This window comes from Bos javanicus, chromosome 18 (genome assembly GCF_032452875.1).
Source record: "Bos javanicus breed banteng chromosome 18, ARS-OSU_banteng_1.0, whole genome shotgun sequence".
Lineage (NCBI taxonomy): Eukaryota > Metazoa > Chordata > Mammalia > Artiodactyla > Bovidae > Bos > Bos javanicus.
The window spans coordinates 63,748,437-63,768,587 of NC_083885.1; the positions used below are offsets into that span (position 1 = coordinate 63,748,437).

Consider the following 20,151-nt stretch of genomic DNA (forward strand, 5'->3'; position numbering starts at 1 on the left):
TGTTTGTTTTATAAATAAGTTCATTTTTATCTCTTTTTTTTTAGATTCCACATAAAAGTGATTGCCATATAAAACTTGTCATTGCCTTACTTCATTTAGTTATCATCACCTATGATAATCTCTAGGTCCACCCATTTTGCTGCAAATGGCAAGATTTCATTCTTTTTTATGGCTGAGTAATATTCCATTGCATACATGTACCAAACCTTCTTTATCCAATCATCTGTCGATGGACACTTAGGTTGCTTCCATGTCTTGGTTATTGTAAATAGTGCTGCAAGCATCTTTTCAAAGTATGGTTTTCTCAGTATACGTGCCCAGTAGTGTGATTGCTGGGTCATTTGGTAGTTCTATTTTTAGTTTTTTAAGGAACCTCCATACTGTTCTCCGTAGTGGCTGCACCAATTTACATTGCCACCAATAGTGTAAGAGGGTTCCCTTTTCTCCACACCCTCTCCAGCGTTTATTACCTGTCGGGGGCTTGAGTTCTATCCCTGGTCAGGAACTAGATCCCACATGCCACAACCAAGACCTGGTGCAGCCAAATAAATACATAAAAAAAAATTTTTTTAAATCAGTTTCTTAAATATTGGAAGTTGGTATTGGTAATGTTCTAGTAATTTCTTAAGCAGAAAGGCAGCTCTGCAAATTGTTTTCCAAGTGCATATTTCATACGTATGTGTTTTAGCTTTTGTAAAAAATTGTGAAATACAGCATACATATAAAGGAGGATCTAGAAATGTACAGTATAAAAAGTAATTCTCCGAACACCTGAATAAACAGCACCCAATCCAAGAGCAAGACCACCCCCGATATTCCTCTCCCTACTCCTTAAAACTGTAACAGTTGCCTCCTTTTTTTCACGAGTTATTTTTTATTTATGCCTTTGTATGCATCTGAAATGTCTTAAAGAAAGCTTTTCCAAAGTAAGTGTAGTGCAGTGGAATAGCTCGGACTTCAGAGTCAGAAAGACCAGGTTTTAAACCCCAGCTCAGACGGTAAAGAATCTGCCTGCAATGGAGGAGACCTGGATTCGATTCCTGAGTCCAGAAAATCGCCTGCAGAAGAAAACGGCTGCCCACTCCACTATTCTTGCCTTGGGGAATCCCATGGACAGAGAGCCTGCGTTTAGTTGCTCAGTCATGTCCAACTCTTGTGTGACCCCATGGACTATAGCCCATCAGGTTCTTCTGTCCATGGAGATTCTCCAGGCAGGAATAATGGAGTGGGTTGCCATGCCCTCCTCCAGGGGATCTTCCCAACCCAGGGATCGAACCCAGGTCTCCCACATTGGAGGCATACTCTTTACCATTTGATCCACCAGGGAAGCCCATGGGGTCACAAAGAGTTGGACACGACTCAGCGACTAACACACCTGCTCCTTACTAGAGGTGGGACCTTGAGCAAGTCATTTCCCCTCCCCCAGGCTTTTCCTCATCTGCCCAAACACCTGCAGCAAATGCCCACACCTCCCAGGATTGTCTTAAGGATTCAAATCACAAACTCCACACTGATTCAACAAATTTATTGGGACCTCTTGGGACCTAAGCCCTGTAGAAAACAGAAATAAATCAGCTTTCACACTCAGGAAGCTCATGGTTGGAAACTGGTAACTATAAAAACAACACAGCCACTAAGTGCTTTGGATCGGGAAGGGATATAAGGAGGATGTAGTGTTTATAAATCTGGAATCGAACACTAACCACCAAGAGAGGCAGGAGGTGGGGCGGGGCCTCCCATGCAGAGATGAGCTTGGAACCATCTAGGAAGGGTCTTGCCACGGACACGGCCGCGCGCCCACAGGTCTCTGGAGCTCACTGCAGGCTGGCCCACTGCAGGGACGTGTAGACCACCTTACCATCGGGCTGCGGGGAGCAAAGCAGCAGCGTCTTTCTGACACTGGTGCCCAGGCGGCCAGCCGAAACCAGGTCCTGGAGTGGTATGGGATCCTCTGGAGCCCAGCACTGGGCGATGTAGTGAGCGTGGAAACGGAGCGGGTCACCTGGGTGAAGGAGAGAGGCAGGTAGCAGTTTCCACTGGTGGAAAGCTGGAAGACACTGGGACCTCCAACACGGAAGGGATCGCAATGCATCCAGCCATCACTACCGATATTGTAAAAGACACCCTTGGGCCTGGGGGGTGGAGCAAGTTGACACATTATGTGAAAGTGAAGTTGCTCAGTCGTGTCTGACTCTTTGCGACCCAATAGACTGTAGCCTACCAGGCTCCTCTGTCCATGGGATTTTCCAGGCAATAGTACTGGAGTGGATTGCCATTTCCTTCTCCAGGGGATCTTCCCAACCCAGGGCTCGAACCCGGGTCTCCCGCATTGTAGATAGACGCTTTACCATCTGAGCCACAAAAACAACAAGTAACTGAATATATCGCTGTCAGTCAAAGCCATGAGGAACTCAAAAGGGTATCATGTATATCGTATCATAAATATCCAATGAGAAGTGACTCAGACTAAAAGAGAATGATTTACAACAGAAGGGTGTAATAAAATAGAATTAAGGAGTTAATCAAATTTTTCTGAAAAGGGCCAGATAGTAAATATTTTCAGTTTTGTGGGCCATGCTGCAAATACTCAACTCTGCCAATCTAGCACCATAGCATCAACTGATTAAATGTAAACAAACAGAGTTGTGTTCCAATAAAACTTTATTTAAAAAGAAAACCTGTCAGTGGGCCTCATTTGACGGGCTGAGGGGAGGGGAGCTATACTTTGCCCCCAGGTTAGATGAACCTGACCAAGTAAAGTAGGACCCTGAGTAGGGAACTATACAGAAAACTAGCAGGTAACATAAATCTAAAAAAGCAAGGCTTCCAACAATTCTACTCCTCGGTATTTATCTGAAAAAAATAAAATGAAAACCCTAATTCAAGAAGATAAACGCACCCCTATGTACATTGCAGCATTATTTACAATAGCCAAGATATGGAAGGGCTTCCCAAGTGGCTCACTGGTAAAGAATCTGCAATATGTATGTATTATTAAATATAATAATGTACATAACACTACAAAATATGGTTTGCTTTTTATTCTATATATTTTCTGTGAGAGTTCTTTTTTTCTTCTCTTTGTTCATTTACTAAACTGCTCTCCAAAAGAGTTTGGGTTCCCAAGTGTTTCCTGTTTCTTAGAGGCTGAGAAAAGGAGACCAAAAAAGGGGGGATCGCAGAACGGGGTGGGATTGTGAAGAAAAATGTCACCAGAGGTCCCAACACAAACTCACCGGGATAGACCAGGAAGTCACCCCCAAACTTGCCGGCCGCACTGAGGAAGAAGCCTCGTTCCCACAGGTCTCTGTAGATGCTGTAGCGAAGCTCGTGGGCAGGGCGGCCAGCGTGGGGCCAGTCTTTGGACTGGACACGCCAGTCCAGGGGCCTAGCCTTGATGGGCCGCGGCCGAGCAGTGGCCAACTGGATGAGCAGAGCAGACTTCGGTAAGGGGGCCACTCCATTTGAAGGCCCTGGCTGGGGAGAGGAGCCTGGTGGGGATGAATCCAAGAGAGTTTGATGAATCCAAGGGGCAAGGTTTTTTCCCCAGCCCCCAGCAAAGTCCAGCCCTAGAGTGCCAGCCAAAAATTCCTCAAGGATCTCTTCCCTCCTTCCCCTGGTCCGTGGACTCCAACCCCCACCTTCATGTGCTTCCTCATGCTCTCCAGCAGCCTGGCCAGCACTGGCCTCATTCTCTTCGGCAGCTTGCTTCCCACCGGCCTCCTGGCTCCCACTGGTCCCTGATTCCTGTTCCAGCTTTAGCTTCTTCGCAGCCTGGCCCTCTGTAATCTTCTCTAGTAGCTCCTGACGACGGGTCTCTCGGGCCTCAGCTGCCAGAGCGCTTTGTTCCTGGAAGCCCTGCTCTTGCTGGCGCTTGAAGGATGCCAGTGCCTGAGAAGTAAACTTTCCTGTAATACCAGGATTCAGGCATGCCCTGCCTTAGGAAGCTAGGAATCCTGACTCTGGCCCCTCCAAACCTTGGGAAATGAACCTGGGGATCCTACTACTCTCACAGAATTCCAGAATCCAGGACTCTCAGATCCCTCCCACTTCAGGACCAGTCGTCCCCGGCCTCTCCTCCCGCAGGTCCCCCTGGAAGGGCGCCCCAAGTCTGCCCCGCCCCTTACCAGGCTGTGTTGACGGGGGTCCGGGCGCGGGGCGCTGACCAGGGTCACTGCACCGATCTCGGCCAGCAGTCGCGCCTCCTCAGGCATCAGCAGCAGTGGGAGGCCCAGGCGCGAGTTCTGGCGGGGCCCGCGGGGCAGGGCGCCCACCGTGCGGCCCCCCACGCCCAGGCGCTCCCGCAGCGCCTGCACGGCCTCGGCCCCCCACACCAGGGAACGGCCGTTCGCCACCTCCACCACCAGCATCCTCCTGCGGGAGGCCAGGTGCACAGCAGTCACCCACCCGGCAGCACGCCTCTCGCCGCAGGATTCGCGACGCTGGGAGGGCGCCCACAGCCTGGCCGGGGGTCTCGGCGAAGCCCCACCCCTGAGGCTCGTGGGGCGGAACCTCGCTCCGAGACGCGTTCGCCACCTGCTGAGCGGGAGCGCTAGCCCCGCCCCCTGGGCGCCGGGCTCCGCCCCCGGGCGATCCCGCCAGGCCCCAGGGCTGACCCAGACGACGCCCCGCCCCGAGAGGAGCGCTGAGGCCCCGCCGGGGCGTCTCGGACCCTGCGGTCAGCATTCTGGCCAGGGGCGAGACTGGACGCGCGGGCCCTCGCGCCTTGCAGCAAAGCTTGCCGTAGGGCGGACCACGCCCCCTCCGAAAGGTCCGTTTCGGCGTCGCCGTCCGGTGTTCCCGTCAGGTGTCGGGACCTCCGGAGGCCAAAGCCCCCAGAGGCCACGCCCCCTTCGGGTTCCTCGGGGACGCCTCTCCTTTCTGAGACCTCGAGGTCCGGCCTCAGGTCCCCGCTTTGAGCCCGGCTCGCAGAATGCGAAGCCCCGCCCCCGCCCGAGCAGGGCCGCTTCGTACTTTCGGAAGTCCTCGGCTCAGACGATCGCGGCCCCGCCCCCTCCCGAAGCCTAGGCGTCAGGCGTTCGGACGGCCTCGGCTCACGTCTAGCCCACAGCCTGAGGCCCCGCCCGCTTTGGCCGCGGGCTTTCCCCCCACCCCCCCGCCCCGGTTGGAGTTCCCGCCCTAAGACCGAACCCCACAGCCGGAAGCCCGGTCCGTTCTCCGCTCGGGCGGGCTCAGCCCGCTCGTGAGCGCTCCCTTCAGAATGTGGCACCGTCCTCTGACGGAAACAGCTATTCACCTCGTAAACACCAGCTCGCAGTCCCAGCGGAGCCACCCCCTACGTAGCGCGCCACGCGGGGCTTCCTCCACCCCCCATGCCGACCCCCTGCGTCGGTGTCGTCACGCCGCCACCTCAGCGGAGCGGGAAGTGTGGGGCCCGCCCCGCAGGGCCGTAGCCCTGCCTTCCCCCTAAAGTGTAAACCCCTCGAACCCGCCCCTCGAAGCGCACCTCCCTCCTCGGTTCCGGGACTAGGAAACGGGCCGCTCGCCACGCTGGCCCCGCCCCTTGAGGTAGAACGCTATTTGCCCCACCCCCTTGGGGGGGGTGCTTCTGGGTCCCGCCTCTTTCATTTGGCCAAAGCCCGTGGCTCCGCCTCTGTCCTAAACCTGAGACTCCGCCTATGAGCAACCCAAGGTCGCTTCTACCCGACTACCTCCGAAGGGAGCCGAGGCTGTGGCCCCGCCCACATCCGGCCGAAGCCCTTGGCCCCGCCCACAAACGAACGTACTCGACCACCTCCGAAAAAATCCGAAGCTTGTGGCCCCGCCTCCAAATCACCCCCGGATTCCGGCCGAAAGAACCTGGAGCGGAGGCCCCGCCTCCCTCTGAAAGCTTAGCTCCAGGCCCCGCCTCTTTCCCGGGTCCCGCGGCGCCTTCGGAGCCCGAAGCTTTTGGGCCCACCCCTTTCCGAGCCGAAGCCCCGCCCTTTGCGTGCTCGCAGCCTGGTAGATCCGAGCCCGGGTCCCGCCGCCGGGTTGTGCTCTCTGCGCCGCGTCCGCGCTCCTTGCCCGCCCAGCCCGGACACCGCTGGGCGCTGCGCGCACGACCCCGGACCAAGCAGCTCTGCAGGCCCCCCTAAAGAGGCTGGGGGGTGCGGGGGCGTGCTGGGCGGGGTAGGCGTGGCCGGACCCACGGTAGCCAGCGGGCCAGGACTGCTCGGCCGCCTCCTGCCCTGCGGGCGGCGCAGAACCGCGGGCCCAGGTGGGCCGGGGTGTGGAGGCGCCCAGGAGACCGGGAGGGCTCTGAACAGTGTGGGGTCTCTGCGGATCGGCGGACTGATGGGGTGCGGGGGCGGCACCGGGAGCGCGGCCGAGCTCCGGGGTGGCATGGTCGAGCTCCCGGGTGGCGTAACCGCCTGTGGCTTTGCCCAAAGCGGATATGAGCCGTGCTTGGTGCGCGCCCCGGGACTCGGGCTGGGACTGGGGAGTGGGCCGGCTCTCCGGCTTCAGACAGGAGAAGGAACCCGAGCTCGGAGAGAGGTGGAGGCTGGAGACCTGGACTCCTCTGAGGCCCCCTCGAAGAACGGCAGGGGTTTGGAGAGCAGTGTTTTCGGAGGCGGCGGGTGGGGTGGAGGGGCTCGGGGATAAGAGAGGGGCTGGGTGTTGCTTTGATCGTCTACGGAGGAGGGGTCGGCAGGTTTGGATTCCTGGGTTCTCAAAGGAGAAGAGATCTGGGGGCCTGGATTCTCAAGAGAGGTCCTGGGGGTGACTTCCTGTATCCTCAAAGGAGGAAGGGCTTGGAGGTCGGGATTCCTGTGTTCTCAGAGGAGAGGAGCTGACGGTAGGACTCCTTGATCTTTGACAACTGGGGATTCGGACGGGGGCAGATTCCTAAATCCTCTAAGGAGGAGGGTCTGGCGGCCGGACTCCTGGGTTCTCACTGTGAACGTCTGCCCTTCCCCTAGAACATGTCGCCCGAAGAATGGACTTATCTAGTGGTTCTTCTTATCTCCATCCCCATCGGCTTCCTCTTTAAGAAAGCTGGTGAGTCAGGTTCCCTCCTCAGCGGAAAATAAGGGGGGGGGGGGCCTAACGGGGGACCCCCTGAAAAGTTCTACGCTGATGCTGTGCCTTCTCCCCGCAGGACCTGGGCTGAAGAGATGGGGGGCGGCAGCCGTGGGCCTGGGGCTCACGTTGTTCACCTGTGGCCCCCACACTTTGCATTCTCTGGTCACCATCCTTGGGACCTGGGCGCTCATTCAGGCCCAGCCCTGGTGAGGATTTGGTGGGAGGAGGAGGGGGAGCACGGAGCCGGTGGAGGATGCAACCTCTTTCCTCTTGGGGTCTTTCTCTGTTTCCGCCTCAGTCTCTGGATGTCTCTTGTGCGCCTCGAGATTCTCTGTGTCGTGTCTGGTCTGTTTCTCCTCCTCTCCTGCCTTTTTCTGGGTCTGGTCCCTGTGTGTTTGTCCTGGCCCTTGACGTCCATGTGATGGATTCAGGAGAGAGGAGGGCATTACTGGTCTGCTGGCCCTGGTGTTCTCTCTCTCTCTCCCTCGCCTCTCTCCCTCCCTCCCAGAAACAAGTGGAGGCATGAAGGGTCTTCCCCCTGCAGCCTCTCTCTTCATCTCCTCCTTGTTCTCTGTTGCTGTGCGTTTTTGTGCAGCTCTTTCGGTCATGTTCATTCTGTACACCCCCCTCCCCTATCTCTGAAGGTGGGCGGTGGGGGGTGGGATCTGCAGCTGGAATCCAGGGGAGACAGAGGCAAGACCTCCCGCACCCAGCGCCACAGGCCTCCTGTCTTGTCTCAGCTCCTGCCACGCCCTGGCCCTCGCCTGGACCTTCTCCTACCTGCTTTTCTTCCGCGCGCTCAGCCTGCTGGGCCTGCCCACTCCCACGCCCTTCACCAACGCCGTCCAACTGCTGCTGACACTGAAGGTCAGGCTCCCCCCGCACCCCCAGCCCTCCCTGGGTGCCCGGGAACCAGCCCAGCTTTACCTTCTCCTCCCTGGGGAGGCAGAGGAGGCGGGTCGGTCTCTCCCACTCACTCTGCCGAGGGCAGGACTTAACCTCTCAGCTCTTCCCTGGGGTAAAAAAGTTCCCAAAGCTATATAACTGTGGGTGTCAGTGGATGGCTGGGCTAAAGTGCATCTTTGTAGCAAGCCACGTTGCAAAAGAGAAAAAACAAAACAAAACCCAGCTTTGGGCAGAGAGCACTGAGCTGAGGGCACAAAAGCAGGACACCCTGTCTGGCTTCCCACGGCCTGGGAAGATGGGAGAAAACAGGCCCTGCCACAGAAGAAAAGGTCGCACATTGCTCCTGTGTGCTACCTCTCAGGGGACGGAAGGATCAGGCGGCAGTGGCGGGCAGGGCTCGCCTGGCATCCCTTGTTCCCGGGCAGGAGCTGAAGGGTGGGCAGGAGTGGGTTAGGAGTTGGAGGAAACCAGAGCCTCTTGGGACGCAGGGAGCAGCGGGCTTGGAAGGGGGCCGGCCGCGTGCTGCCAGCTGTGTGCTAGCCACATAGACTGTCCCTCAAGGGGAGACCGCAGTGCGGGCCAAGCCGTGCGGGGCCTGGCTGGCCCCAGTGCAGAGTTCTGACTTCTTCCTGTGGGAGCCCAAGAGCCACTACAAGAGGTTTTTCTGAAAACCTGTGACCAGGTTTACAGGTTTAAAAATACTTCCTCCAGATGCTGAGAGAACTGCAGTAGGAAGGGTAAGGTGAGCTGGCGTGGGACTCCTTTATCGAAGTCCAGTTGACAAACTGAAGGCTTGAGGCAGGCCTGGGGCAGCAAATCAGGGCCCCACCAGGAGGCCTGGCACGTAGGAGAACCTGGGGCGCGTTTTTGTTGATGTTTACCTCGACCAGGGCGGGATGAGGTAGGGTCCTGGGCCCAAGGGGATAAGAGGAGGGGAGCCCAGAAGGAAAAGGACTTGGGTAGATTCGAGAAGGTTGGTCAAGGGTCACAGCCAGGCCCCAGGCGGTCTTATCAATAAAGGGAATAAAAACACGGGAATACAAACCCAAGGTTCACTCCTGCCTGCCTCAGCCATCTGCCAACTGAACCCCGGCTGAAGCTGGAGTCACAGACCTGTGGGTGTCGGGCCAGCCTGGGGTCTGTGTGCAGAAGGGTAGAGAGCAGGCTGGGGGGCCAGGGTAAACATACTCAGCCCAGTGTGGACGCAAAGTGAAAGGGACAGGCCCAGAGACTTCAGGGACTCGACCTGGGGACCGAGGAAGGTTTCCAGTCTAAGCAGCTCATCGGATGCTGATGGCATTTGATGGGGCTTCCTTGGTGGCTCAGCTGGTAAAGAATCCGCCTGCAATGTGGGAGACCTGGGTTTGATCCCTGGGTTGCGAAGATCCCCTGGGGAAGGGAAAGGCTACCCACTCCAGTATTCTGGCCTGGAGAATCCCATGGACTGGCATATGACGGGGCAGGGCGGGGGGGGGGGAAGAGACCAGATGAACGCCCACTTCGGGAAATAGCTAAAACCGTTTTCCACTTGGGATGTGTTAAATTCGAGGTGCCTGGAAGTCATCCATCCATGTATTAATGAGAAGAGGAAGCTGCTTTTTCTTTTTTTTTAAATTTATTTTGGCCATGCCACGTGGCCTGTGGGATCTTAGTTTGCCAACCAAGCATCATCAAACCCAGGCCCCGGTAGTGAAAGCACCAAGCCCTAACCTCCGGACCACCAGGGAATTCCCTAGAGGCAGCTTGAAGGACAAGCTTGGGGCTTGAAGAAGTCCCACCAGGGTACAGCATGGGTGGGACCTAAAGCCGTGAACTGCGGGGGAACACGGAAAGATGGAACTTAGAGAAAAAAAGACAGAGGGCCCCAGGGGGGAGCCCTTACTCGTGGTTAGATGCTCAGAGCTGCACAAGGAGCAGCGCCTCGGCACCCAGCCCCACAGGATCCCCCGGCCCTTGGCCTCCCAGGGCGGTCATGAACGGGAGGTGGGTGTGAGGAGGCCAGGGTCTGAGCTGTCCTCCCGCTTGCCCCTTCCTCCCAGCTGGTGAGTCTGGCCAGTGAAGTTCAGGACCTGCACGTGGCCCAGAGGAAGGAAATGGCCTCGGGCTTCAGCAAGGGGCCCCCCTTGGGGTTGCTGCCGGACGTGCCCTCTCTGATGGAGACCCTCAGCTACAGCTACTGCTACGTGGGAATCATGACAGGTGAGTGTGCCCACCCCAGGCCTGCCTCTGCCTGGACTCTGCTGTCTGTTCTGTGTTCCTGCCCCCCCCCACCCCCATTCCAGCCTCTGCTGCTGTGAGGGTGAGCCTCGGAGCCCCAGTCCATGTCTCCCTCCCCCGCTGGCCCCAGGGCCCCTCCAGAGCAGACACAGACTGTTCTCTGCCTCAGTGATTCTTTGTAACTTACTGGGAGCGCACGGGAGATTAAGGAGAAAGATCGAGGTCACCCTAATGTGTCTGCCGCCCAGGCCACGAGGATTCACAGCGTATGATCCGACTTTTAGTTTCAGAACGTATTTTTCATTACCGTTGACCTCATAGAAGGTTTTGACTTCTGTAACAACTGTATTAGGGAAGTCGCTCAGTCATGTCCGACTCTTTGTGAACCCATGGACTGTAGCCTACCAGGCTCCTCTGTCCATGGGATTTTCCAGGCAATAGTACTGGAGTGGATTGCCATTTCCTTCTCCAGGGGATCTTCCCGACCCAGGGATCGAACCCAGGTCTCCCGCATTGTAGATTGATGCTTTACGGTCTGAGCCACCAGGGAAGTCCTTAACAACTGTATTGAGCTGTAATTACCATATTCACCCTCTCACAACCACATCCAGTTTGCTGGGTTTGAGTCTCTCTACAGAGTTGTGTGGCATGACTCCCATGCAATTTCATCACCTCAAAAAGAACCCCTGCATCCTTTACCATCGTCTCCCAAACCTCCAGCTGCCTCCATTCCGTGAAAGCACTGACTTTCTCTATGTGTTTGCCTACCCTGATGGAAACATATAGCGTGTGGTCCTCTGTGACGTGTGAGACTTCCTTCCCTATGCCAAGCCATCATTTTATATAAAGTGCAGCAGTCCCCTCTTTTCCGTCACTGTCCCTCTGCAGCCCCTCCCTGCTCAGTGGCTGAGGGGTCTCCTGAAAAAGCAAAATAATAATCTAGCCCTTCCCTGGTGGGGGAGCCTACAATGGTTACCCTAGCACTGAGGAAAAAAACCCAGAGTCCTTGGAGATTGAAATGGCTACCCACTCCAGTATTCTTGCCTGAGAAATCCCACGGACAGAGGAGCCTGGCGGGATACAGTCCATGGGTTCACAGAGAGTCAGATGTGACTGAGTGCGCATGCATGCATGCACAACATATACAAACAAGTTGGTGGTTTTACACAAATGGGAAACGTGCATACAGTCAGCACCCCATCAAATAATCTTCCCAACACACCACTAGTCTCTCCTGCTCCCTTCTAGTTGCTGTCTCCCAAGGGTAATCATTCTCTGGACTTCTAAGAGCATAGGTTAGTGTTGTCTGTTTTGGGACGTTATGTGAATAGAATCAAATACAGTACGTTTTCTTTTGTACTGGCTTATTTGCTCAATGGTATGCAAGACTTTTGCTGCATGGACGTGTACCTGGTTTGTGTTCATGGCTGTGTAGTATTCCATTGAGTGGATAAACCACATGTAATCCAAAAAAAAAAAATATATATATATATATATAAAGCCAAACCCAAAGCCCTGGTCAGATCCCGCCCAGGGCCTTGCCCCTGCAACCCTCTGATGTCTTCTCAGGCCCCTGTCTTCCTCAAGGGATGCGCTGCTGCGCTCCCTGTTCCTGACCCCGGGGGGGCCCCCCCTGCCCGCCTCCCTCCAAATGTGGTCTGTCTGTCTCCATGAAGTGTGCCAGGACCCCCTGGTTCTCAGAATCCTCTGTCTGCTCCCTAAGTGTCTGTTCCTCTTTCCTGCCAAGTCCCCTGTCTCCCCCTTTGTCCACTTTCCCTTGCTCTCCGTTCTCCTCTCTCCCTGGTCCCCCTGGTTCCCCGGTTCCTGGCCCATCTCCCCGGCCCTGAGACCGGTGCTCTGCCCGCGGACCCCACGCGCACTAGCGTCTGACCGCGGCCCGCCCTCCCGCCACAGGCCCGTTCTTCCGCTACCGCACGTACCTGGACTGGCTGGAGCAGCCCTTCCCGGGGGCCGTGCCCAGCCTGCGGCCCCTGTTGCGCCGTGCCTGGCCGGCCCCGCTCTTCGGCCTGCTCTTCCTGCTCTCATCACACCTCTTCCCGCTGGAGGCCGTGCGCGAGGACGCCTTCTACGCCCGCCCGCTGCCCGCCCGCCTCTTCTACATGATCCCCGTCTTCTTCGCCTTCCGCATGCGCTTCTACGTGGCCTGGATTGCCGCCGAGTGCGGCTGCATTGCCGCTGGCTTCGGGGCCTACCCCGTGGCCGCCAAAGCCCGGGCCGGGGGCGGCCCCACCCTCCAATGCCCACCCCCCAGCAGGTCAGGCGGCGGGAGGGAGGTGTCCCAAGACCCGGCCAGCCCCATCACCGCGGGCTGGCCCTGCCCCTAGCAGGGAGGAGAGTGGGGAGCAGCGCGGGGAGGGGGGGGGGGCTGGTCTCCCACCTGTTGTCAGCAGAGTGTCACTCTTGACCACCACAGCCCGCCCTCCCCTGTCCTAGGAAAACTCCTAAAACCTATGGATCGCCCCCTGTTGTGTGCTTGTCACCCCCTGGGGTATGAATTGCTCTCTGTTGCTAGGAAAAGGAAGGTGTATTCTAGCAACCCCCATGCTGCCCCTCTGTTGCCATGAAAGTGTCACCCCAGTAACCCGGTTGTTGCTGGTTGCTCAGGATGCTCTCCCTGGGCACTGAGGAGCAGCCCCTTGTCGCTAGGGAAACCATTCCCTAGCAACAGAACTACACCTTCCTGCCTTTGTTGCTATGGAAACGGCATCCCCTAAACTGCCCCCTTCTTTGCTGGGAGCAAGCAGACCCTCCCCGTGAGATGTCACTACATAACGGCCTCTGTTTTAAATAGCATTCTCTTTATTTATTTTTGGCTGCTGAGCACAGGCTTTCTCTGGTTGGGGTGAGCGGGGGCTACTCTTCGTCTGGGGGGGGGGCGGGGCAAGCTTCTCCTTCTGGTGGCTTCTCTCGTTGGGGAGTGCAGGCTCAGGAGCTGTTGCCCACAGCCTCAGCTGCTCCAGGGCATCTGGGGTCTTCCCAGACCAGCAATGAAACCCTAGTCAGCCCCCTGCATTGGCAGGCAGATCCTTACCCGCCTGGGAAGTCCCAGAAATGGCATTCTCCACCATGCTGTCGCCGGGGGGACACCATTCTTAGTAACTGCCAGAAGCCCCAGTAACTATGGATTAAGCTTGTACCTGGCGAAGCTACTCCCCTAGTTCCTTCATCACGAGGCAGATCACAGGCCTAGTAACTAGGGACTCCCTTGTTGCTAAGGATATGTTACTCCTGTGTTGCTGGGGAAGTGGCACCCTGGCAATCAGGAGTGGGCCCTCCCTCAGTTCCCTGCAGCCGTCCTCTAGCCTTCAGGCTGGGGCTGGTGTAAATTTTGAACGACTCCTTACTAGGGTTGGGCCATCCCCTCGTAGTCACAGCAGCCATCCCGTTGTGGGGGAAGTGGCGCCCCCCCATGCAACATTTCTTCCTTCTGCCAGAGTAACCAAAGGCAGGCCTCCAGTTGCTAGAGGGTATCCCCCAGAAGACGTCAAGCAGAAGCTGAAAGCTTTTCTAAACCTTCTGGGCCCTGCTCTTAATGCAAGCCGTGCTTCTGTTATCAGAAGCAGCCAGTGGTTCAGGCAGGTCAGTGATAATCCCCTTCTGCTGGGACCGTTGGGCACCGGTGACCCAGGAACCTCTGTATTGCTGGAGCTGATCCTTTTAGAACAGTCATACGGACTGATAGCCAGCAAACGCCTTTTCAGGACCCTTTTTTTAAACATCCTAGGCTTGTCGCTAAGAAATGCCCTTTCCCTAGCAACAGAGACCATCTAGGTGGCAGGCAGGCCTAGAACATCTCCCTAGCAACCACGGACCACCTCGTTGTTAGGGCTGCTGTTTCCCCAGTCAGGGAAGGGTTTGAGGAATTTAGAAAGGACTTCTTGGAGGCTTCTCTGGATATGCTGAGCTTGGTTGCTAAGGAACTGCCTTACCCCAGCATCTGAGACCATTGGCAGGTCAGGTTGCTAAGGACTCAGCTTAGTAACTGTAACCCTTGCAGACTTTTCCTGGCTGTTGCAGGCTCCCTTCCCAAGAGAAAGAGAATCCTATTGCTGTGGAACTGTGCACGTCCCCTTCCCCCCCCCCCCCCCCCCCCCCCCAAATGCACCCTCTGGGCTCCCATCCCTTGTTGCCCTAGCAAATGCGACAGCCAGGGAGCTGTTGCCTGGCCAGACTCCCCTCCTTAGCGTCCGGGGCTGGGACAGGAGCCAGCGTCGGGAGGGGGCCTGGCTGAGATGCATGTCTGTCCCCCACCCTCGTCCTCCATCCCCCCAGTCCGGAGATGGCGGCTTCCCTGGAGTACGACTATGAGACCATCCGCAACATCGACTGCTACAACACAGACTTCTGCGTGACAGTGCGGGAGGGCATGCGGTACTGGAACATGACGGTGCAGTGGTGGCTGGCGCAGTACATCTACAAGAGCGCTCCCGCCCGCTCCTACGTGCTCAGGTGAGCCCACCTGTCGCGGAGGACGGCATGCAACTACATCTCCCAGCTGCCCCGGAGGCGCTCTGCGGCTCCCCCAAGCGGGCCTCCGCCCCTGAGGGTCATGGGAGCTGTAGTTTCTTGAGCCTCTGGCTGCGGCTCGGATTGCGTTACCGGGGCAAGCTCGTTCCTCTTTCTCCGGGCCTCCGTTTCTACTTCTGTAAAGCCGGCCGCGTGGCACAGGCGCAGTGTACTAAGTCCTATGGATTCGATGACTAGACCTTCTGGAATCGTGACCCTGCCAATACCTAAGAAACGTTAAGCAGTTGGTTGAGCTCTGTTCCCTCAACTCTTTTTTTTTTTTTCCTCTCAAAAAATTCCCCTACATGCTTTTCTTTTTCTAGTTTTTTTTAATTGAAGTATAGTTGATTTACAATGTTGTGTTCGTTTCAGATGTACAGCAAAGTGATTTAGTTATATATATATATTTTTAAATTTTTTATTTCTTGCTTTTTCCCACTGTGCTTTGCAACCTGCAGGATCTTAGTTCCCCAACCAGGATCTGAACCCACCCCAGCAGTGAAAGGGCAGAATCCTAACCACTGGACTGCCAGGGAGTTCCCTATCCATTTTTTTTTTTTTTTTCAGATTATTTTACCTTATAAGTTATTACAGAGTACTGAGTAGAATTCCTTATACAGTAACCAATACATTAAGTCCTGGTTGGTCATCTATTTTATATAGTGTGTATATGTTAGCCCGAAACTCCCAGTTTGTCCCTCCCCACGACCCAGTGTCCCCAACTCTTCAATGGGGGTAATGCCGTTAACCTGTGTCATAGGTTGCCCTGAGGAATAAGTGAGATAGTGTTAAATGCACTTAATGTGAGCCCTGAGCAGCTTTCATTATCCTTCACTCACCTGGTAATTCCTGAGTGGAGACTTTCTGTAAAGATAAGATAAACTGACACATTTAGATCTTGACAAATTTAGGAAGTAGGAAATCTTGAAGAGATCTAGGCTCAGAGAGGTCAGGCCACCTGCCAAGTATCCCTCCCTCTTCCCTTCGCCGCCAGGTGAGGTCAGGATACACCGTAACATGTCCTCATAATGAAGCGGTTAATCATGGCACTTCTGGAGCTAGACCTACCTGGATGTGCTGTCTAGTTTCGATTTAAAGATGTGCTCTGACCTTGTATGGGCATGGAATAAAGGTGGGGAGGGGAGCAGCAGATGAGGCAGGCACTGGCCCGGTGGGCACTGATGCTGTCCTAGAGTAGGGACTGGTGGTCAAAAGTAGATGTACTGGAGAGGTGAGGTCAGGGCTCGGCCCCCACCTGCATGGGGGGCGTGAGAGGAAACGCAGCGGGGTGCCCAGGTGGTGGGCATGGGTGATGAAGGAGAGGAAGTCTGCACAGGAGGAAGTTTCAGAAGCGGGCAGGCTGAGGAAGCCAGGCTTGGGTTTAGTCTCACTGACTTTGAGGTGACAAATTTCTAGCCAGGGTTATTGGATAGGCACTGAGTTATGCGATTCTGGCTTATTAGTGAAAGGTTGGTGTAAGAAGTGGACCCATGAGCATCGGCAGCTGTGGATGGTGCTTAAAGCTCTGGGGCTGAGTCTCAGGTCAAAGCACAGAGTGGACATACATTTAGACCAGGGATTTTCAATGTCTGAGTCACTCAGTGCTGTCTGACTCTTTGCGACCCCATGGACTGAAGCCCGGCAGGCTCCTCTGTCCATGGGATTCTCCAGGCAAGACTACTGGAGTGGGTTGCCATTCCCTTCTCCAGGGCACCTTCCCAACCCAGGAATTGAACCCGGGTCTCCTGCACAGCAGGTGAATTCTTTACCATCAGAATCACCAGGGAAGGCCCAGGACTCTCTCACTGGGGGTGTGGGGGGTGGGCAGTTGTGCTGCGCCCCCAGGGGTTATCTGGCAAGTCTGGAGACGCTGTATCATAATGGAGTCTAGTAGGCAGAGGCCTAAACGCAGGCACAGGACAGCCCACCCCCACCCATCCTGAAGAATGACCCAGCCCCAGATGTCTGTAGCGCCAACATTGAGGAACTGGAACCGAGGTGTAGACTGGGGGCCGGGAGGAGGGGCCATTGCAGACACAGCCAGTGAGAGAGGAGGACGATCAGCACAGCGTTGGTTATAACCTTCAGACAAGCAAGGGTGTCGAGGAGGAGGGGCAGGAGGGAGACTGTGTCTGCCCCTGCCGGGAGCTCCGGGGACAAAGCCAAGTGTGACCCTGGGGGTGGGGGGAGGAGGGGCATGGTGGGAGGAATTCCCCCGCATCCTTGCAAGGTGAAGTGAAAGCCGGATTGGAGTGGGTTCAAGAGAGGCTAGAAGATTCTCTGGAGAGTGTTCACTGCATGGGGGAGGGTGGGGGCCCCAAACAGGGAGAGAGTAGCTGAGGAAGGGGCCAAGAGCTGGGCTGTGCACACGCAGTTGGAGATGCTGGGCTCACACTCATGTGCATCCTCCTGTAAGTTCCTGTCGGTTCTGGCAGCCCAGAGCATCCTCTCTCCACCAGAGGTAAGAGAAAGGAAACAGTTTGGGTCCTGAGTGAGCATTAAACCAGATTTCAAGGCACAGCACAAGTAACCTCCTGCTGAGAATTTCCAAGATGGAAAGAAATCTCACCCTTTTTATAAAAAAAAAAGTTCATCCATTTTATTTTTATTTTTTAAGTTGGAGTAGAGTTGTGTTCGTTTCAGGTGTACAGCAGAGTGAATCAGTTATATATGTATACACGTATCTATTCTTTTTCAGTTTCTTTTCCCACACAGGTCATTACAAAGCACTGAGTAGAGTTCCCTGTGCTATACATAGGTCCTTATTGAAAGGGAAAGTGTTCGTCGCTCAGTCGTGTCTGACTCTTTGCAAACCCGTGGTCTGGACATGGAATTCTCTAGGCAAGAATACCGGAGTCGGTTGCCAATTCCCTTCTCCAGGGGGATCTTCCCTACTCAGGAATTGAACCCAGGTCTCTTGCATTTCTTTACCGACTGAGCTACCAGGGAAGCCCCAAGAATACTGAAGTGGGTAGCCATTCCCTTCGGGGCATCTTCCCAACCCAGGGATCGAACCCAGGTCTCTCACATTGCAGGCAGATTCTTTAGCGTCTGAGCTACAGGGAAACCCGTGGTCCTTGCTAGTTGTCTAGAAACCTCTCTTTTTTGACTATCCACTGCCGCGTACAGCCCTTCACATAGCATGTTCTCAAGAGACACACAGCACGTGCCTGCTTTCGGGTCCATCTGAAGCTCACCTGGCAATCGGTCTGCCAGCTGTGCTAGTTAAGGGTCCTTATCAACAAACCTCCTATCTCTGTCACCGGTGGGATAAAGCCCCAGAGCTGCAGGGAGACAGGCTCTATCTCCCACCACATCTCTGCTTCCAGGAGATGGCTCCCAGGCCCTCAAGGAAAACATTCCTGGACAGCAACAATTTCTAGAGGCCTCTTTCACCTTTTCAGAGATTGATATCTGCATCCAAAGGACAAAGGAAAGATGCTCAGACAGTAGATTTTTGGTTTTTTTTTTCCAAGGAAATGGCCTAAGGAAAGAGAAGGAGGAAAACATCTCCCCTGTCAACAACAGGGAGATTTAGCCTTTTTATGGACATTGCGCCCTCCCCAACCTACCCCCACACAGCGGTCAGTGTCATTCTCATCGTTGGGATTTTTGTGTTGTTGAGTCGCTAAGTCGCATCCGATTCTTTGTCATCCCACGGACTGCGGCACGCCAGGCTTCTCTGTCCTTCACTGTCTCTTGGAGTTTGCTCAAACCCATGTCCGTCGAGTCGGTGATGGCATCCAACCATCTCGTCCTCTGCTGCCCCCTTCTCCTCCTGCCTTCAATCTTTCCCAGCATCAGAGTCATATTTGTACTTTAAGCACCCTGACGTGCCAAAGGCAGACCTTGGTGCCCATGGGCAGGAACTCAGACACAGTGCTTGGCAGAGCCTGTTGTGATTTGTGGGCATATGGTGGAAGTGGGGGTCGGAGCCTGAATCTGTGGGTCTTCAAGGCCTAGCGTTTTTGGAATCAATAAGAAAGGGACCATGGCTGGAGATGTCTCAGTCTTCGTGGATCAGGAATTATAGTCCTAGATCCTCAAATCCTTAGAAAGGAAGTGGCAGGGATTTGATTCCTAGGTCCTGAGGGGAGAGTGTTGGGAGGGGGTTGCTGAGAACACAGTAGAGACTCCTGGGTCTGAGGGAGAAGGGGATGGGGGTCCAGACCCCGGGGTCTGAGGGAGGAGGGGCTGGGGGCCTGGATCCCCGGGTCTGAGAGGGGAGGAGGTGTGGGGCCTGGACCCCCAGGTCTGAGGGAGGAGGGGCTGGGGGCCTGGACCCCCGGGTCTGAGGGGGGGAGGAGGTGTGGGGCCTGGACCCCTGGGTCTGAGGGGGGCGGCCAGGGTCTGCATCCCAAACCGTGATTCCCGGCCCCCCGCAGGAGTGCATGGACCATGCTGCTGAGCGCCTACTGGCACGGCCTGCACCCTGGTTACTACCTGAGCTTCCTCACCATCCCGCTGTGCCTGGCAGCCGAGCGCCAGCTGGAGTCGGCCCTTCGGTGGCGGCTGGGTCCCGGGGGCCAGAAGGCCTGGGACTGGGTGCACTGGTTTCTGAAGATGCGGGCCTATGACTACATGTCCATGGGCTTCGTGCTGCTCTCGCTGCGCGACACCCTCCGCTACTGGGCCTCGGTGTACTTCTGCGTCCACGTCCTGGCCCTGGCGGCCCTGGGGCTGGGGCTGGCCCTGGGCCGGGGTGGCCCCGGGCGGCGGAAGTCTGGGGCCCCGGCCCCCAGCCCGGCCTCGGGAAAGCTCCGGGAGGAGTGAGCCCTTGCCACACACCCTCTGCCGGTCGATCGGCCCCCTGGCTTTGGCCTGGGAATCCCATGAACCAGGCTGCCACCGCCCTTCCCAAGAAGAGGCCGGAATTTGGCCCCGGGCCTGGAGAGGATTCCCGGGCTCTGTGCCCTGCCTGACAGACCAAGGCGTGGGCGCACCTGCTTCCCTGGCTACCACCACCCGCGTCCTGATGATCAGTTTTCCCTCCCGTAAAAATCAAGATAAATGCCCAGAGAGAATCTTCATTGTCCCTGCCTGGGCCTGCTGTTCAGAGAGCTGTGTCTCCCGCCGCACCGGGGCGGGTGGGCCACGGGGCTTCTTGGGCAGCTGGCCTTGCTTTGGCTGCACCGTGTGGGGGTCGGAGCCTCAGGGCGGGTCCGGGAGTTGGGTGGGGGGAAGTGGGCGCTTTCTGGCCGCTTTCGCTCCACGTCCTCTCGTTAGACCCGCTCGGAGGGTGACCCTCTTGGAAGGGAGAAGCCGCGGCGCAGACGTCCTGGCCTTCGTGGGTTCCATCTGAGCCAGCCAAGGGTCCCCGCGCTCCTGTAGCCTCCTGTCATCCTCGGGCCTGAGACAGGCTCAGAATGTGTAAATCTCTCCCAATAAAGTGTCACACGGAGACTCTGTGGGATGTCTGTGGACGGTCAGCAAGGGTGGGGGGACCGCATACCTACAGCATCCCGCCGCGAGGTG

At 56.2% G+C, this 20,151-nt stretch overlaps 2 protein-coding genes across 5 annotated transcripts; one reads left to right on the top strand and one right to left on the bottom strand.

Annotated features, from left to right (window-relative positions):
* Positions 1-1,515: 1,515 nt before the first annotated feature.
* Positions 1,516-5,548, bottom strand: TSEN34 (tRNA splicing endonuclease subunit 34). Of its 2 annotated transcripts, none has more exons than XM_061389439.1 (5): positions 5,468-5,548; positions 4,128-4,374; positions 3,642-3,891; positions 3,237-3,491; positions 1,516-2,002 (listed from the first exon to the last, which is right to left on the bottom strand). In XM_061389439.1, the coding sequence occupies exons 2-5, from the start codon at positions 4,368-4,370 to the stop codon at positions 1,815-1,817; spliced, it is 936 nt and encodes a 311-aa protein (XP_061245423.1). In that variant the 5' UTR covers positions 4,371-4,374; positions 5,468-5,548; the 3' UTR covers positions 1,516-1,814. The 2 variants fall into 2 exon arrangements, with proteins under 2 accessions (XP_061245423.1, XP_061245422.1); XM_061389438.1 differs by lacking the exon at positions 5,468-5,548 and adding an exon at positions 5,258-5,410.
* Positions 5,549-6,128: 580 nt separating this feature from the next.
* On the top strand, positions 6,129-20,079 carry MBOAT7 (membrane bound O-acyltransferase domain containing 7). 3 transcript variants are annotated; one of them, XM_061389436.1, is made up of 9 exons: positions 6,137-6,220; positions 6,746-6,799; positions 6,924-7,002; positions 7,103-7,232; positions 7,767-7,893; positions 9,972-10,131; positions 12,064-12,424; positions 14,443-14,619; positions 19,062-20,079. In XM_061389436.1, the coding sequence occupies exons 3-9, from the start codon at positions 6,927-6,929 to the stop codon at positions 19,447-19,449; spliced, it is 1,419 nt and encodes a 472-aa protein (XP_061245420.1). In that variant the 5' UTR covers positions 6,137-6,220; positions 6,746-6,799; positions 6,924-6,926; the 3' UTR covers positions 19,450-20,079. The 3 variants fall into 3 exon arrangements, with proteins under 3 accessions (XP_061245419.1, XP_061245421.1, XP_061245420.1); XM_061389435.1 differs by lacking the exon at positions 6,746-6,799 and having other exon boundaries at positions 6,129-6,220; XM_061389437.1 differs by lacking the exons at positions 6,746-6,799; positions 19,062-20,079 and having other exon boundaries at positions 6,129-6,220; positions 14,443-14,929.
* Positions 20,080-20,151: the final 72 nt, after the last annotated feature.

Excerpts from the sequence above, each read along its gene's own strand:
- TSEN34 (XM_061389439.1), bottom strand. The coding sequence starts at position 4,370 with ATGCTGGTGGTGGAGGTGGCGAACGGCCGTTCCCTGGTGTGGGGGGCC. Across the intron at positions 3,492-3,641 it reads GCATGAGGAAGCACATGAAG|GCTCCTCTCCCCAGCCAGGG; the intron begins GTGGGGGTTGGA and ends CATCCCCACCAG. Across the intron at positions 2,003-3,236 it reads TGACTTCCTGGTCTATCCCG|GTGACCCGCTCCGTTTCCAC; the intron begins GTGAGTTTGTGT and ends TCCTTCACCCAG.
- MBOAT7 (XM_061389435.1), top strand. The coding sequence starts at position 6,927 with ATGTCGCCCGAAGAATGGACTTATCTAGTGGTTCTTCTTATCTCCATC. Across the intron at positions 7,003-7,102 it reads CTTCCTCTTTAAGAAAGCTG|GACCTGGGCTGAAGAGATGG; the intron begins GTGAGTCAGGTT and ends TTCTCCCCGCAG. Across the intron at positions 14,620-19,061 it reads GCCCGCTCCTACGTGCTCAG|GAGTGCATGGACCATGCTGC; the intron begins GTGAGCCCACCT and ends GGCCCCCCGCAG.